Source organism: Lathamus discolor, chromosome W (genome assembly GCF_037157495.1).
Source record: "Lathamus discolor isolate bLatDis1 chromosome W, bLatDis1.hap1, whole genome shotgun sequence".
Lineage (NCBI taxonomy): Eukaryota > Metazoa > Chordata > Aves > Psittaciformes > Psittacidae > Lathamus > Lathamus discolor.
In genome coordinates, this window is record NC_088908.1 from 21,625,214 (window position 1) to 21,643,196 (window position 17,983).

Here is a 17,983-nt window from a genome sequence, read left to right on the forward strand (position 1 = left end):
GTGGAAGTTGGGGCTTTTCAGCCTGGAGAAGAGAAGGCTGCGTGGGGACCTAATAGCAGCCTTCCTGTATCTGAAGGGGGCCTATAGGGATGCTGGGGAGGGACTCTTCGTCAGGGACTGTAGTGACAGGACAAGGGGTAACGGGTTAAAACTTAAACAGGGGAAGTTTAGATTGGATATAAGGAGGAAATTCTTTCCTGTTAGGGTGGTGAGACACTGGAATCGGTTGCCCAGGGAGGTTGTGAATGCTTCATCCCTGGCGGTGTTCAAGGCCAGGTTGGATGAGGCCTTGTGTGGGATGGTTTAGTGTGAGGTGTCCCTGCCCATGGCAGGGGTGTTGGAAGTAGATGATCTTGAGGTCCTTTCCAACCCTAACTATTCTATGATTCTATATGGGGTCCCCAAACATCCCCCAAGATGGGAATGGCTGGGGGTCAAGCACCTGAGAGCAGAGGGTGCCCCCATCCCCCCAAACAGAGGCACAAACAGGAGGAACCTGGACAGCAATAAATTTATTAAATATTAAAAAAAGCCCAAAACAAACAGACACAACCCAGTAAACCATCAAGGGGGGAGGCGGGGGGGGTGGGGTGGGTGGAGCAGGCTCGGTGGAGGGGACGGGGTCATGAGACACCAAAGGGGTGAAGGGGGAGTCCAGCCGGGGCCTGGGGGTGCAATAGCACAAAGCTGGGGGGGCTGTGGGTGGCAGAGGGGTGGGGCATTGGGCATTACTTGGCACCCTGCACCTCCGACTCCTCCTCCTCATCTTCGTACATCTCGCCTTCCTCCTCAGCCGTGGCATCCTGGTACTGCTGGTACTCAGACACCAGGTCATTCATGTTGCTCTCAGCCTCGGTGAACTCCATCTCGTCCATCCCCTCACCTGTGTACCAGTGGAGGAAGGCCTTGCGGCGGAACATGGCTGTGAACTGCTCCGAGATGCGCTTGAAGAGCTCCTGGATGGCTGTGCTATTGCCGATAAAGGTGGAAGACATTTTCAGCCCTCGTGGAGGGATGTCACAGACGGCCACCTTGACGTTGTTTGGGATCCACTCCACAAAGTAGGAGCTGTTCTTGCTCTGGATGGCCAACATCTGCTCATCCACCTCCTTCATGGACATGCGGCCCCGGAAGACAGTGGCCACAGTGAGGTAGCGGCCGTGGCGGGGGTCACAAGCAGCCATCATGTTTTTAGCATCAAACATCTGCTGGGTGAGCTCAGGGACAGTGAGGGCACGGTACTGCTGGCTGCCACGAGCCGTCAGTGGGGCGAAGCCTGGCATGAAGAAGTGGAGACGTGGGAAGGGCACCATGTTGACTGCCAACTTGCGGAGGTCAGCGTTGAGTTGGCCAGGGAAGCGGAGGGAAGTGGTGACACCACTCATGGTGGCTGAGACGAGGTGGTTGAGGTCACCGTAGGTGGGGGTGGCCAGCTTGAGGGTGCGGAAGCAGATGTCATAGAGAGCTTCGTTATCAATGCAGTAGGTCTCATCCGTGTTCTCCACCAGCTGGTGAATGGAGAGTGTGGCATTGTAGGGCTCCACCACCGTGTCCGACACTTTGGGGGATGGCACCACACTGAAAGTGTTCATGATGCGATCGGGATACTCCTCCCGCACCTTGCTGATGAGGAGGGTACCCATGCCGGAGCCAGTGCCACCACCCAGTGAGTGGGTCAGCTGGAAGCCCTGCAGGCAGTCACAGTTCTCGCACTCCTTCCGTACCACATCCAGCACCGAGTCCACCAGCTCGGCCCCCTCTGTGTAGTGCCCCTTTGCCCAGTTGTTCCCAGCCCCGCTCTGCCCTGCCAAGGGGGGGGAAAAAGATGCACCGATGGCTGCCAGCACCCTTGTGCCCACACCAGGGAGAGGATAGGGCACTGCCGGCAGCGACATTGGCAAGATCTGAGGCTGGGGTGGGGTAGGAAGTGGGAATTGCAAAGGTTTGACAGTGAACTGACTGTGCCAGGCCCTGTGGCAAGGGTGGGGATGCATCTGCTGAGTGCCCCAGGCATGGCAACAGCCCAGGAGGGGTGTGGGGACGTGGGTGCCTCCCACGGTGTCTCCCCCTCCCCAGGGACCTACCAAAGATGAAGTTGTCAGGGCGGAAGAGGTGGCCAAAGGCACCAGAGCGCACACTGTCCATCGTCCCTGGCTCCAGGTCCACCAGGATGGCGCGAGGCACGTACTTGTGAGCTGCGAGAAAGCCTGTGACAGGGGCGGGACCTGCTGCTGCCCCCACCCACCCTGTGGGGTCCCATGGGGCTGGGTGCTCACTTCTCCCCCCAAACATAATAGGAATTCCACAGGGATTGGTGCACAGTCTCCCCCCCCCCCCAACCATGGGGCTCCACGGGTGGGGGTGCAAGTGTCCCTTCCCCCCCCCAACCCCCCCAAGGGCTGGGTGCATGTATCTTGCATGTATTTGTCCCCCACCCCGAAGACCTGGGTCCTGCTAGCACTGGGGGGGGGAAGGTATAGGGGTGTCCCCCCCAGACCCAGGGTGGGGGTGCTGGGCTGCCCTGCCCAGGGGATGTCCCGGGGGAGATGTGCGTCGCTTACAAGAGGCCTCATTGTAGTAGACGCTGATGCGTTCCAGCTGCAGGTCCGAGTCACCCATGTAGTTGCCGCTGGGGTCGATGCCGTGCTCGTCGCTGATCACCTCCCAGAACTGGAGGAGACAGGGCTCAGCGGTGGCCGGGCACCGGATACGGGGGACCCGGAGGACCTCTCATCATCACACACCCCTCTCCCCCCAACCCGCCAGGCAGGGCGGGGCGCCCCATGGCAACAAGGACGGACCAGGCGCTATCCGCAGTGCTGAAGGGCGGACACAGGCGGGGGGAAGAGGGAGGGGGATGGTGTGGGGCGGGGCCCTTTGTCTACCCACTGCGGTGGGAGCGGAGGGCAAGTAGTGGTGCGGAGAATAGTCTTTGGCTGCCGCCCGGCTCCGCAGCGGCAGGGTAGGGCCGCTGTTACCTTGGCGCCGATCTGGTTGCCGCATTGCCCCGCCTGGATGTGGACAATCTCCCTCATGGTGCTGCCGAGCCGGAGCAGAACGGGATGGAAACGGAATAGAAACAGGACGTGGACCGAGAGCAGCACCGGTAACACAAGGGACAATCCTATCGCCGTCGCCTCCTTTATAGACGCCTCGAGCTGCACCGGGCCGGGCGCTGACGTCACCGCCGACTCGCAGCCAATCGGCGGACGCTGCCGCAATGCTGCAACAGCCCTGCAGCACCGGCACCGCCACCCCCCTTCCACTCGGCACAGGGACCCCGACACTGCGGGCACGGGTGGGGACATCCCGGTACCCCCGGGGCAGGGGGACCCCGGTACCCACGGGAGGGGGGAGCACGACACGAACGGGCCACAGGGACCACCCGGGAGCGGCGAGAGAATCCCGGGGCGGCGGCGGGTGGGGGGGTGACATCCCCCAAAGCGCGTCCTGCTGGGGGGGGGGCCGCCCCGGGGGTCCCGGGCGCCAGGAGTCCCACCCTGGGGCCGGGTTGAGCGGTGGTGGGCGCGGCCTGAGAACAAAGGCCGCGGTGAGGGGCGCTTTGTCTGGGATGTGCCCCGCTGGCGGCCGCCCCCCCCCCCCCCCCCCCCCCGGCGCAGCCCCGGGGCCGGTGCAGGAGGCAACCAGGAGCAATGGAACTTGAAAGAGACGGTGGGGCCGGGAAGTGGTCCCTGGGAGCTGCACGGCGGTGCCAGCCACGGCATCACTGCAAACAGCCTTTATGGGAAACCACAAGCCCCTCAGCCTGGATTGGGCGACAGAATGGGACGCCCCTCGGTGCATCCCATCGCATCCGTCCATCCTGTATCAGGGCGGCTGTGCCATTACTGGTGTCCCACGCCCTACCAGGAGCACAGCACCACCTCCCACAGCATCCACTGGAGCTCCTGTCTCTGGAAGGTGTAGATGAGGGGGTCAGTCACAGAGTTGCAGATGATAAGGATGAGGAAGAGGTTGAAGTAGCTGAAAAAGCAGGTGCAGAAGGGGTTGGTGGGGCGGGTGACGATGAGGATGAGGTAGAAGAAGAAAGGGCCCCAGCAGATGAAGAAGATGCCCAGGAGGATGGTGAGGGTGACAGCTCCCTTGAGGCTGCTGCTGTGGTAGACAGTGGGCTGCTTCTGCTGTCTGGAGATGCTGTGGAGGTGGTGGTGGGCCAGGGCGAACATGTGGATATAGAGCACCAGCATGAGGACCAGCATGAAGAGGAAGAAGCTGATGAGGCAGAGGAGGATGGTGATGTTGCAGTAGTATGTGATGAATATGGTGCTGGAGACCATGCTGTCCAGCCAGCTGCTGGCCATAGTTACCATGGCCCATTGCAGCCTCCTGATGCTGTGGTAGAACAGGGCGTAGAAGATGGTGATGTATCGGTCCACAGCAATGACCCCCAGGAAGGAGAGGGAGGACACGACAGAGCTGCAGATGAGCATGTCGATGACTTTGTCCATGTGGCGGACAATGCTGGTGTGGATCACCAGCATGCTGTGCTCCATCAGTAGCATGAAGAGCATCTCCACCAGGTTGCTGATGCTCACCAGCATGTCAGAGACAGCCAGGCAGCAGATGAAGTAGTATGTGGGTGAGTGCAGGTTCCTGTTCTTCAGGATGGTGGCTACCACCAGCAGGTTCTCCACCAGGCTCACCAGCCCCAGTGTGAGGAAGAGCTCATTGGGGATGTTGAGCCCCTGGCACCAGGCACTGCCAGCCTCAGCCATGGCATTGCTCTGGTTGGGTTGCCCATGCTGGCATTCCAGGGCTCATGCAGCAGGCACAGGGGGCCAGTGTCAACATGGCCCCTACCTCAGCCCTGCCCCCCCCCCCCCCCCCCCCCACAGTACCCACACACCCTCTGAGTCCCTGTTGCGCCCCACCAGCGCTCTTGTGGTGCCCAGCAGCAAAGCCAAGGGGATGCAGAGGAATTGGGGATGGGAGGTTCCCATCACCTGCCCACCAGGACCTTAGTGTCCCAGCCACCTCCTTGCTGGCTCTGCCCGGTGTCCCGCATCCACATGTCCACTGGGCTGGGGTGTTGAAGAAGAAAGGGCCCTTTCTCTGCCCCACTTTAAAGCTGGCTCCCATGGCTCCTCCTCCCAAGGAGGGTGGGCACCTGCATGACGATGGCACCCCAGCAGCAAGGGGAACCACTGCAGAGGTTGGGGCTGCCAGACCCTCAGCACAGCCCTGGGGAGCCATGGCCTTGGGGTCACCACATGCCCAGGGGTCCTTGGGAGTCCACATACCCCCCAGGCCTTGATCCATGGGCGGTATGTGCCACAGGGGTCCTCTGCACCCTGGGGTCTGTGCTCCTTGGGGTTCCCATGTGTCCTGGGGTATAGTGTGTGCTGGGGGGATCCCAGCATCTTGGGGGGACTGTGTGTCTTGGGGTATCCATGCACCTTGGGGACCCCAGTAGGATCCTCCCCATTGCAGGAGCCAAGCTGCACCTCCCAGTCCCCATCCCTACCACTGGCCTCATGGTCATCACTGGCCTGGCCCTGGGGAAGATGTTTTGCCATGGGGCAGGCGATGGGTCCAAGAGGGATTGTCAAAGGCACCATTAAATGTGACACCACACCTATGCCCCAGCAAAGCCTGGCACCAGCAGGAGCCGCAGCGGGCTGTGGGACATGGGACCCATGTGGCCATCATGTGCCTTGGGTTGATGTTGATGCCTGGAGCCACTTGGCTGCCAAAGAGCCATTCATGGCTGCCTGAAAAGGCCCATCCTGCGGTTGGCCACTTCTGCTCCTTTCCGTGGGGCAGTTGGAACCCTTCACCATGGCACAGAGCACCCTGCAGCTCCAGATGCACTGGGAATGGGGTCCCAGTCTGCCATGGTGCCTTGCTCACCACAAGCACCAGCCCAGCAGGGAGCTCAGCTAATACGTGGTGTGTGCTGAGCCAAAGCTGGTGCACACATGGTGCTGGATGAATGGCAAAATCCCGCTCACCCCCTGGAAAACATAAGCAGGAGGAATCCAGATCAACAGCCCCCAGCTTCCCCCCCCCCCCCCCAGCTGCTGCTCAGCTAAAGAGTATGCTGATACATGCCAGGAATTTTTAGCTTTATTAATGGAGGCTTTGGGAGCCAAGTTGGAAAACGCCAAGTCTGCAAAAACAAGTGATGTGAGAGAACATCACAGGGAGCTGGGATTTGAATGGGCTGGGGTGGGCTGGCCTGAGCTCACCCCAGCCCCCTCCCCAAGCATCCAGGCTGCTCCCCAGCCCTTCCAGATTTATTTGGGGCAGCACAGCCTGGCTTAGCATTAGAGCCAGATACACACCATTACACAGCAAAAAAAGGAAAAAAAGCTTTGCAGGCAGCAAGGCTGAGTTAAAGGTTTGAGCGCAGCTGATCTCATTCCTTGCTCTGTAAGGTGAAGGTGGGGAAATGAGGGATGGAGGGAGAAAAAGACGAGGGATGATTTCTGCTCCCAGCATGATGCAACAGATGCAGCACAAGGAAAAGCTGCTCCCCACATCCCTCCAGGAGCACAGGGAGAGCTGCAGCTCTGAGGGAGGGCCCATGTTCTGCTGTGCCCTAAGGGATGGCACTGGAGCAGGGACCCTGAGGTCTTTGTCAGCAAGCTGGAGGGTCCAGTGCTGTTTCATGGAGGGAAGGAGGCTTCAGGCTGGGGGAAGCACAACTCAGGAGCAGGGAAAAAGAAACCTCCAGTCATTAAGCAAGACAAGGAAAAGAGCAGACAGGGGAAGGGGACAGCAAACGTTCCTGGAGGAGGCCAGAAGGGGCTAAGCTGACAGGAGGCTTGAGGGACAGCTGCTGTAATTAGCTCTGCCATGCTCAGACAACCCTCAGCACCTGAGGAGATGCGAAAGGTGCCAGTAGTGGCTGCCCCCCCTTCCCAACAGAGCCTATCCCTGCAGCGAGAGCAGACACCTGAGGCTTGTGTGACTTTATTGGAGTGTGACATGAGTAATGGGGTGATTACAGAAGAGTGGGGGGAAGACGTGCTCTCATCTTAGTCACCTTAGGGGTTGTCATCTTGGGGGGGGGGGGTCCTGAAACTGGATGTTTTGCCAGCATGTCACACATGGCCACTATGAGTCTGTTCACCCCCCTACTTCAGGTCCTGCCCTGCTCCAGTCTCTTCATCCCCATCATGCCTGATGTCCCCCTGCAAGAGAGTGGAGCTGCAACAGCCATGCAGGGAGCTGTCTGCCTGCCTGCAGCAGGCAGGGAAAGATGCTACTGCTTGCCAAAAAACATCAGGCTGCTTTGCAACCTGACATTTAATACACACTGCATATGCCAAGAGCCACGCCCTTTGCAGAAACACTGTGCAGTGGAAACTACTGTGTACCAACAGCAAAAGCGCGCTTGGATCTGTCCACTGCACATACCTGCAAGTTAAAATTTGGCAACAGCAAGCACAAGAGAGGTAAAGTACTTTTGTTGGATGGATGAGTCATCCTGAAAGACAGGAGTCGCAGCAGGGTTAAGGGAGCAGCTTGGTACTCAACCTTGTGCTGGGGCTGAGGCAGCACAGGGATGCTGGAGAGAACCAAACTGTCCAGACCAGCACCCAGCTACTCCTTAGCCAGCCCTGAAGCAGGGATTTGGGGGATTCCTGGAGTTTTGGAGGGATTTTTTCCCTTGGGCAGCCAGCAGCTGGACAAAGCAGACACTAAAAGCACCGCCAGGTTTGCTCTGAGCTGGGTCAGTGCATAAAACATACGGGCTTCACCTCAACAGCCTGTGCATGCTGCAGCTGGCTGTGCTTCAGCCTGTGTTTATCCCAAACCACCTCAGTTAAGAAACAGCCGAAGTTGTTCAGTGGCCTTTGCCTTAACGGCTGCGACCAGCCACCCTCTCCAGTGGTGGCCACCAAGGAGAAACAGCAGGACCAGTTCTGCCTGTATGCACCACCAGCCAGGCGGCTCTTCCTTCAAAATGGAGGAGAACCATGAGCTCCGAGCACCCATATGCACCCAAGCCCATGGCTGAGTGCATGCTGGGAACACATTGGCTGTGCCAGCCCAGAAATGAGGGGTGGAGGAGGAACTTTTCTGGTCTGATGTAGGAAATAATGGAATCCAAAGAAAGAAAGGTGTCAAACCCCATCACAGGTTGGGAGGTCACCTCCTGGGGGGAAGAAGAAAGAAGGGGTGAAGCTGTATTACCAGCAGTAGAAAGCACTGAGTCATGGGGATGGTTGGACCACCCAGACAACCCTGGTGGAGTGCAGTGCCCAGCCTGCCCATACATACACCCCATGGATGTTGGTCTCCAGCCATGCCATGATGGCTGGGTCCTTCCACAGGGAGTGAGTCCTTCCCACATAGAGGGATGTCAGCTGGTTCAAGGCAGGAGGCTGGCTATGGGAGATAGTTGTTATTCAGGGCACTCTCCTCCTTCCTGCCTGCAGGTCCCTGTGTAGGCTGGCAAGGGCTCATCATGCTTTGGCGTGAGAACACAAAGAGAGGAATCTCAGGCTTCCTGCCTTACTATTTCTATCTACCTTCACCAGGGTTTTTTGCCTCTGTCTATTTTTGGGATAAGCACAGCCATGAGATGAAAGTTAACTTTGCCTTGACCCAAGGGGGAGACCATTCATATGTTTTAAGAAGACCACGTGACAGAGAAATACAGACTGATAGGAGACAGCCTGCCCTGAGAGCACACACATGTTCCCTCTCACTACAGGTACAAGCTTTGATATGAACTTCTGACCCATCCACATTAAAGTGAGGTAGGTCTATTAGAATTATCTGGTGGCCATTATAGAAATTAATTACCAAAGCATCTAAGAGCCTACTCAGGAAAACCAAATATTCTCCTATGCAGCTTTGTAACTCCATTAGCTGCCTGAGCAAACAAAAGCCCCACTACCAGCAAAATCAATTCCTTCTCTTTACTGAGAACATCTCCAGGGCTTACTTTATCTGAAAATTCAGCCTGAAAAAGGAATGGTTCGTGACCCTGGCATCAGGCTGCACACTGCAGTGATCCAACAACGGCATAAGAACTGGAGGAGAGTCAGACAGCTCATTGTCAACAGCCTGGTGAGGAGCACCATGGCATGGACAGGGAAAAAAGGAGACAGCCCCTGACCAGGGGCAGCACCCCACCAGGGCACTGATCCATGTAAGGTGGGCGTGAGGATGCTGCTGGGGTTTGTGCTGTGTTCTGATCTCTGTGTGGATGATGGAAATGGATCCAGAGTAAACAAAAAAGTACAAACTTTATTCCCCCCCGGTGCAATAAGGTGCAATATTCTGCACTTAATGCCACTGGCCTTTGAACTTGAACAAGGGTTTTATTTTAGTCACCATGACAAAAAATACAGTTTCAGCCACCACAAACTAAACCTCTGTTCGAGAGCTGGTTATTCCTGCCTATAAAGACACACCTACCTCTGGACCCAGAGAGGCTGTGTATCTCCTTTAATGGACAGCAGCACCAACTGGATGGAAGCAAGAGAGACGGGCACCCATGGAGAGCACATCTAAAGCCGAGCAGTGCTTCGGAAGGAAAGCCAAGAGAGACTTGATGTCTCTGGTCTGGGCAACCCTGGGGTGAAACATTTTCTGTTCCAAGACTCTGGTACTCATCCTCCCCCAACTTGCACACCCGTGACCATCGCTAATGAAGGGGCATCAGCTGCTGATGATCCCTGAGGGATGGGGAGGAGAATCAAAAGAATGTAACTCCCACGGGTTGAGATAAAAACAGTCCAGTAACTAAGGTACAACACAAAACCACTACTGCTGCCACCAATAACAATAATGATAAGGGAAATACCAAAGGGAGAGAACGAACCCACTCACCACCTGCCGACCGATACCCAGCCTGACCTGAGCAGTGATCTAGCCCTTTTGGGTAACTGCCCCCAGTTTATATACTGGGCATGACGTGCTGCGGTATGGAATACCTCTTTGGCTAGTTTGGGTCAGGTGTCTTGTCTCTGCTTCCTCCCGGTTTCCTGTGCCCCTCCTCCCTGTTAGAGCATGAGAGACAGAAAGTCCTTGGTCAGAGTAAACATTACATAGCAACAACTAAAATCATCGGTGTTATCAGCATTGTTCCCAGGCTGAAAGTCAAAAACACAGTGTTGCACCAGCTACTAAGAAGGAGAAAAGCGACTGCTACTGCTGAACTCAGGACAGTATCCACCCCTTATTCCATACCATTCACGTCATGCTCAGATCCCACATTTTTCAATATACCATCACTCTTGTCTCATATATATATATACATACACACACACACAAAGAGAGAGATATCATTCCTTAGTGCATGCACCAATCCCTATAAAGCTGCTCAGTTCATCCGGTCCTTGATGTCGGACTCCATCCCTTGTAACAGTCTTTCAGAGCAGGAGAGGCTGTGTGCAGTGTTGGATTGCTGCCTGCTGATGTCACCGTGGAACTCATCTGGTCACTGCTGAGCTCGTCTGGTTTCATCAAAGTTCATTCTTTGTTGGAATGATCTCAGAATCACAGAATCCCAAGGGTTGGAAGGGACCTCAAAGATCATCTAGTCCAACCCCCCCACAAGAGCAGGGTAACCTACAGTACATCACACAGGAACTTGTCCAGGCGGGCCTTGAATATCTCCAGTGTAGGAGACTCCACAACCCCCCTGGGCAACCTGTTCCAGTGCTCTGTCACTCTTACAGTAAAGAAGTTCTTCCTGATGTTAACGTGGAACTTCCTATGCTCCAGTTTACACCCATTGCCCCTTGTCCTATCACTGGATATCACTGAAAAAAGCCTAGCTCCATCATCCTGACACCTACCCTTTACATATTTGTAAACATTGATGAGGTCACCCCTCAGTCTCCTCTTCTCCAAGCTAAAGAGACCCAGCTCCCTCAGCCTCTCCTCATAAGGGAGAAGTCAGGGCCAGTTGCTGGTGACCTGAAGACATCTAGTCGGTAGGCTATAAAAGTGCTACATAGCAGGCAACAGCATACAACTGAGTTCATTGGCTGTTTTCCCCTAAAATCAAATCCCCTTGAGGTACACATCGGACTTCCCCATCTTCTCGCATTACCCACTGAGACAAGGGGGGCACAAAATTACAAAATGGAATATATAAACCTTTAGAATTAGTTTTGAGTAATGTTAAGTTTGATGGCTTTGTAACAGTAGCAGTGGAAAATTACTGAGGTGCAGGATACATGGAGAAAAAATAGAGTACAGCTAGAGAACATACTGAGAATTCTCACACGAGATAAATTGTTATAGTTGACATAGTTTTAAGAAAAACAGTCTAGAAAAACAGGACATAGGGATAAGGAGTATCTGGGAACGGCAGGTGTCCAGGATGGGCTACAGCTAAACTAACTGATAAGTAGGAGGATAGGAGTCTCTGGTGCTAACGAACCAATTAAACTGGTATAAACATCTACTGCGCATGCTTCAAAGGCTGCCAGAAGTGATGAAGATTGTTGGAAGAAGTAAACGACCCTCAGAGACCACCACCACAATTCTGTACGCACGTGGGGAACTTTCTGGAAAATGATGTAATCAATACGAAGCCTCATGAATATGTATGTATGCCCAGTGACTATAAAAGGACAGCGTGTGTGGCAACTGAGGAGATACACGTTAGGAGGAGCTATCCCCTGTGTCTCCCGGCACCGCAATAAAGAATACCTGCTTGTCAGCTTGAAAACTTTGTTGGCAAGTTTGTTCCTGTAGTTTTCTCCGAATCACCACCAAGTATATCTGGGTCCCTGAGCAAAAGCAATCCCACGAGTGGGTTTGCCTTTACCTGAAGCTGGAATAACCCTGACTGTCTTCCCCAGCAAATTCTTTATGTGCACCACAGGAACTTTATCCCCTTCTGCAATACTCAAATGTTCTGACTGGGCTGGGCCAGCCCTGTTGGCAGATCCTCTGGTGCTGACCAACCAGGTGGCTTTTGGTAAATGTATATCCCAATGTTTGAATGTCCCACCACCCGTTGCTCTCAGTGTAGTTTTTAACAGCCCTTTGTACCGTTCAATTTTCCCAGAGGCTGGTGCATGGTAGGAGATGTGATATACCCACTTGATGCCATGCTCTTTGGCCCAAGTGTCTATAAGGTTGTTCCGGAAATCAGTCCCATTGTCTGGCCTGAGGTGTCATGGGCCCACCGTGCCAAAAATAATTCATTCTTATGTTGCCTATCTAAGTCCATCTGAGCCACTTCAGTCTTAGCAGCTTTATCCACTTTGTTGGTTTTTCTGGTGTTCCTCAGTGGCCTGACTCTCAGGTACATGAGCATCTACATGGCGTACCTTCACCACCAGGTTCTGCACCCGGGCAGCGATAACTTGCCACAGTGCAGCAGCCCAGGTCGGTTTACCTCTGCATTGCCAGTTGCTCTGATTCCATTGCTGCGACCACCCCCACAGGCCATTTGCCACCATCCATGAGTCAGTATAGAGATAAAGTACTGGCCACTTTTCTTATTCAGCAATGTCCATGACCATCTGGATGGCTTTCACCTCTGGAAACTGACTGTATTCACACTCTCCTTCAGCAGTTTCTGCAACTTGTCGTTGGGGACTCAATACAGATGCCTTCCATCTCTAACATTTCAAAAGCACTGGAGGGACCCACTGGACTAGGTACTTTCCCATACAGTCCCACACACCCTGCCACTCATGGCTGTCCATCCTCGGGGAAAATCTCTTGGTGGTCCTCCTATATCGTCATCTAACCCTAGACAAGACTCGAGCTGGACCCTGCTTAGCTTCCACGATCAGACAAGATCAGGTGTTCTCAGGGTGGTCACACCATAGGCAAAACATAGAGAGCAGATGCAGCAACAAGCTAGTTCCCAGCAAGAGGAGCAGGGTGCTTTCATGGCCATTGAAAGGTTATTCAGGATCTTTAAATCTTCCCAAATCTACTCCCACTTTAAATAGTGTGATGGGGGATCAGAGGGTGTGAGAGAATATCTCCTTCATAGGCTGACCCTCTGAGGGAAGGAAAAAAAAATGTGTAATTGCTAAACACTTCCATTATATACCTCCCAAAGTATTGAGGTGATGACCACACTGGGAACACATACCAGCCCAGATTCATGATCAATGCGTCTATTGTATTACAAGTCATTGCCATGAAGTACAGCAAAACAATAACCCTAGCCCAGGCCCCCCAGCTGATAAACACTAAAACAGCAAATTAGCTATAATTACATCTTAATCCATTTGATGTTGTACAATTATTAGTAGTGTTTTTCTGACAAACTGGTTGTCCACCTCTGTAGTCCTGAGGAAAATGCTGAACTTGCTATGACAGCAAGGTTCATTCATATTACAGATGCAGTTATCTTGTCTCCAAGATCTGGTGTCACTCTTCCATTTCCAGCACACAAGTGAGATGTCAGGCCTTTTCAGATAACTTCCTAAGGTAATGGCATTGCCCAAAGGGCCATGAGACATATGAGGACAGCTAGGATCTGTAGTTTCTGTAAAACACAAAACATACTATAATAATATCATTCTCTCAAATAACATTTATTTGCAGGACATATTCCCATTTTTCTTGTCCAGACTTAATCACTAATACTTCATTGTCTTTTCCAGTGGCAATAATTTCAGCCCGCTCAGGTGGGACATTGGGTGTTTGAACCAAAACTTTAGCTCCACTATTCAATTGGTCAGTGGATCCCAATCCACAGTTCCCTTGAGCAGTATTTATCTGTGGGCCTTCTCCCCTGCATTTTCTACAGAGGCAAAATCAACATTTGAGCAACACGGTCTCGTGGATGAATTAAGATATCTTGATCTCTGCTATTCAACAAAACCACTTTGATCTCCCCTTGATAATCTGAATCAATTATGCCCCCAAGTATTTAAGCACGTTTGATCGCCAAAGTGGACCTTGGGGCTATCAAACAAAAGTAACCTGATGGAATACATACCCCAATACTGGTATCAATGACACAGATGCCTTGGATGTTCAATCTGTGCATTTGTAAAGAATACGAATCTAATCCTGCAGCATCCGGAGTCACTCGATAAGGTGCTAAAGTTCCCTCCTTTATTTCCCAGTATGTGAGGGTCTCTGCCACTGTTAATGGTTTTATTTTCAAATTGGGAGTAGTCATCCTCATTAAAAGGGGGTTTCCATTTCCCCAATGGGTCTGTTGTTCAATATCTGTAGTGCTTCAGACAAATGGTCTCTCCACGTGTTTGATTTATCAATAAAGTCATCATAATGCCTTTATATGACAGTGGTGCAGTCCTAATAATCCTGTTCTGAATTGATACTGATAGTGGAGCCTGCAGCATAGCATCTGCATCTCTGACAAAAATAGCAGTCTTCATCCCCTCCTCCTTGACACACTGAGCACAATCCCATAAAGCATACCAAGGTCGATCTGCACCAGGCCATTCCCCTTCAGTAGGGTATTTTCTGCTACAACCTTCCGTCACCACTGTTAATAAATTAGCAGCCTTGGCGTCTCAGAAGGTGTCCTGAGCTAATGAGTCAGAGCTTAACATAACAAGTTTTTAGCATCATCCGGATCCAATTTAACTCATGAAGCCACTAAATCATGTGACCTGACGGTCCAAAAAAGAAAAGATTCTCCAGACTTTTGTTTGAACTTGTACATAACGTCATTAATTTCATGTTCAGTGAAATCTTCTAAACTGTCCTGCCTAAATGGACGACCTAGAGGGAGGTGTTCAAATTTTCTGTATAATATTGGCTTTGCTTCAACAAACACCTCACCCTCTGAACTGCTATTCAACTTGGTTGAATCCTGCACATCTCTGTCCCATTTCTCAGGGTTCCAATTCCTTCCTGCCTCTGCAATCACTGCATGAACTTTTTGCTGGTTTATTTCATAGAATCATAGAATCATAGAATAGTTAGGGTTGGAAAGGACATTAAGATCTAGTTCCAACCCCCCTGCCATGGGCAGGGACACCTCACACTAAACCATGCCACCCAAGGCTCTGTCCAACCTGGCTTTGAACACCTCCAGGGATGGAGAATTCACAACTTCCATGGGCAACCGATTCCAGTGACTTACCACCCTTACAGTAAAGAACCAAACCAAACTTCCCCTGTTTAAGTTTTAACACATTACCCCTTGTCCTATCGCTACAGTCCCTAATGAAGAGTCCCACCCCAGCATCCTTATAGGCCCCCTTCAGATACAGGAAGGCTGCTATGAGGTCTCCACACAGCCTTTTCTTCTCCAGGCTGAAAATCCCCAACTTTCTCAGCCTGTCTTCATATGGGAGGTGCTCCAGTCCCCTGATCATCCTCGTGGCCCTCCTCTGGACTTGTTCCAACAGTTCCATGTCCTTTTTATGTTGAGGACACCAGAAATGCACACAGTACTCCAAGTGAGGTCTCATGAGAGCAGAGTAGAGGGGAAGGATCACCTCCTTCAACCTGCTGGTCACACTCCTTTTGATGCAGCCCAGGATATGGTTGGCTTTCTGGGCTGCAGGCACACATTGAAGCTGGCTCATGGACCAACACCCCCAAGTACTTCTCTGCAGGGCCGCTCTGAATCTCTTCTCTGCCCAACCTGTAGCTGTGCCTGGGATTGCTCCGACCCAGGTGTACGACCTTGCAAATCACATGGTTAAACTTCATAAGGTTGGTATCAGCCCACCTCACAAGCGTGTCAAGGTCCCTCTGGATGGCATTCCTTCCCTCCAGCGTGTCAACCAAACCACACAGCTTCGTGTCATCAGCAAACTTGCTGAGGGCACACTCAATCCCACTGTCCATGTCAGCGATGAAGATGTTGAACAAGACCAGTCCCAACACCGATCCCTGAGGGACACCACTCGTTACTGATCTCCAGCCGGACATTGAGCCATTGACCACAATTCTTTGTGTGCAGCCATCCAGCCAGTTCTTTATCCACCGAATGGTCCACCTATCAAATTGATGTCTCTCCAATTTAGAGACAAGGATGTCATGCGGGACAGTGTCAAATGCTTTGCACAAGTCCAGGTAGATGACATCAACTGCTCTACCCCTGTCCATCAGTTCCATAGCCCCATCATAGAAGGCCACCAAATTGGTCAGGCAGGATTTCCCCTTAGTGAAGCCATGCTGGCTGTCACCAAGCACTTTGTTGGTTTTCATGTGCCTTAGCATGCCATCCAGGAGAATCTGCTCCAAGATTTTAGAATAGACTATAATATAATATAATATGATATAATATAATATGATAGGGTTGGAAAGGACCTTAAGACCATCTAGTTCCAGTCCCCCTGCCATGGGCAGGGACACCTCACACTAAACTATCCCACACATGGCCTCATCCAACCTGGCCTTGAACACTGCCAGGGATGAAGCACTCACAACCTCCCTGGGCAACCGATTCCAGTGTCTCACCACCCTAACAGGAAAGAATTTCCTCCTTATATCCAATATAAACTTCCCCTGTTTAAGTTTTAACCTGTTACCCCTTATCCTGTCACTACAGTGATACACAAAACCACTACTGCTACCACCAGTAATAATAATGATGAGGAAAATACCAAAGGAAGGGAATACAACCTCTCAGCACCTGCCGACCAATACCCAACCTGACCCCAGCAGCGATCTAGCTCTTCCGGGTAACTGCCTCCAGTTTATATACTGGGCACGATGTGCTGTGGTACGGAATACCTCTTTGGTTTGTTTGGGTCAGGTGTCCTCTCTCTGCTTCTTCCCGGCTTTCCCTCCTCCCTGTTAGAGCATGAGACTCAGAAAGTCCTTGGTCAGAGTAAACACTGCTTAGCAACAACTAAAATCATCGGTGTTATCAGCATTGTTCCCAGGCTGAAAGTCAAAAACACAGCACTGCACTGCACTGCACCAGCTACTAAGAAGGAGAAAAGTGACTAATACTGCTGAACCCAGGACAAGAGGTTATTTATGTAAAGAGTGAAAAGGCATGTGTACACCTACAAAAGTCCACAATTGTGATAATAATTAAAAAGTTAAAGAAATTAATAGCTATTTTCTAAACTTATCTTGATTTGTCTGTGGTTATTCATGGTGACATGAATATTTCTTATTTGCAGGAGCCAGATTAATTCTTGTAGTAATGAGGTGGCACTGCACAGCTTTGGCATTGTTAATATTTTGCTATATTTATTTTCTGTCTCAGTATTTTCAGGCGACCATATTATATTTCTTGGTTACTTCCTGCTTTGCTCAGGCCACATGTGGTTAATATTTGGTTTTGGCTTCTTTTTTTTTGATTCTCCCATTTAGGTGTGTGTCTTGTGTATGTAGTTTGCACCTAACCTGCCTCTTTTTCTATTGCAGCTCCCTAAAACCCCAGATGAGTGCATGGCTTTTATAGACTCTTTAAAGAGGTATTATGACTTCCCAGTGTTATTTTCTGTGCTTCTGGACTTTTCTTGTCAGAACATTTTACTTCATATCATATTGTTGGAGGCTTTGATACCTTGTTTGCAGAAGGCTGAGTCCTGGCTAACCCTCTTGTTAGAGCTTCATAGCCTGGTTTATGGTGTGCAGGTTGTGGAGGGAGTAGTTTATTTGTATAGGTGAATGTCTTCAGTTCTAGTAATTAGTCCTCTAGCCACTGTGAAGCCATTAACTAGGAGTCCCATGCAGCCCTCTGACTGCAGGCGGGATATATTTTTATGCGCACTTTGGAGGATATTGCTGAATATAAAAATTGACAGGAAGATGAGCACCCCTGGGAAAGGCTTCTCTCTTTGGGAGAGAATATGGGAGAAGTGGAAGATGAAACTGAAATGTCTATTAATGCTTTATGAGCTGCTCTTGAGGCACACCAGGATAACACCCCAGGGGAACACAGTCCCCCTCAGAACTCAGGCTTGTCCTATATGCATGTTCATAAGTGCTTTTCTGCATTGCAAAAACAGCCAAGCAGCTTTACTTTAAATCCAGTAATTTCCCTTTAACCTATCATGAAGAAAAAATGTTTGTGACACTGCCTACAAATGAGGCATTTGGTCCTGCCTCATCATTTCAGTCTGGCTCTAAAATT

At 51.7% G+C, this 17,983-nt stretch overlaps 2 protein-coding genes across 2 annotated transcripts; both read right to left on the reverse strand.

Moving 5' to 3' along the window:
- Positions 1-540: 540 nt before the first annotated feature.
- LOC136004219 (tubulin beta-3 chain-like) lies at positions 541-3,100 on the reverse strand. Its single transcript, XM_065660520.1, has 4 exons — positions 2,979-3,100; positions 2,562-2,670; positions 2,085-2,195; positions 541-1,804 (listed from the first exon to the last, which is right to left on the reverse strand). The coding sequence occupies exons 1-4, from the start codon at positions 3,033-3,035 to the stop codon at positions 729-731; spliced, it is 1,353 nt and encodes a 450-aa protein (XP_065516592.1). The 5' UTR covers positions 3,036-3,100; the 3' UTR covers positions 541-728.
- Positions 3,101-3,863: 763 nt separating this feature from the next.
- On the reverse strand, positions 3,864-5,032 carry LOC136004445 (melanocyte-stimulating hormone receptor-like). Its single transcript, XM_065660932.1, is given in 3 exon segments — positions 3,864-4,751; positions 4,754-4,817; positions 4,965-5,032. Coding segments are annotated over 3 exon segments (1,020 nt in total).
- Positions 5,033-17,983: the final 12,951 nt, after the last annotated feature.

What these genes read in the sequence shown, in the direction of transcription:
- LOC136004219 (XM_065660520.1), bottom strand. Translation starts at nt 3,035, where the DNA reads ATGAGGGAGATTGTCCACATCCAGGCGGGGCAATGCGGCAACCAGATC. An exon ending in GCAACCAGATCGGCGCCAAG is followed by an intron (nt 2,671 to 2,978) that starts GTAACAGCGGCC and finishes TGTCTCCTCCAG; the next exon opens with TTCTGGGAGGTGATCAGCGA. An exon ending in CTACTACAATGAGGCCTCTT is followed by an intron (nt 2,196 to 2,561) that starts GTAAGCGACGCA and finishes GCTTTCTCGCAG; the next exon opens with CTCACAAGTACGTGCCTCGC.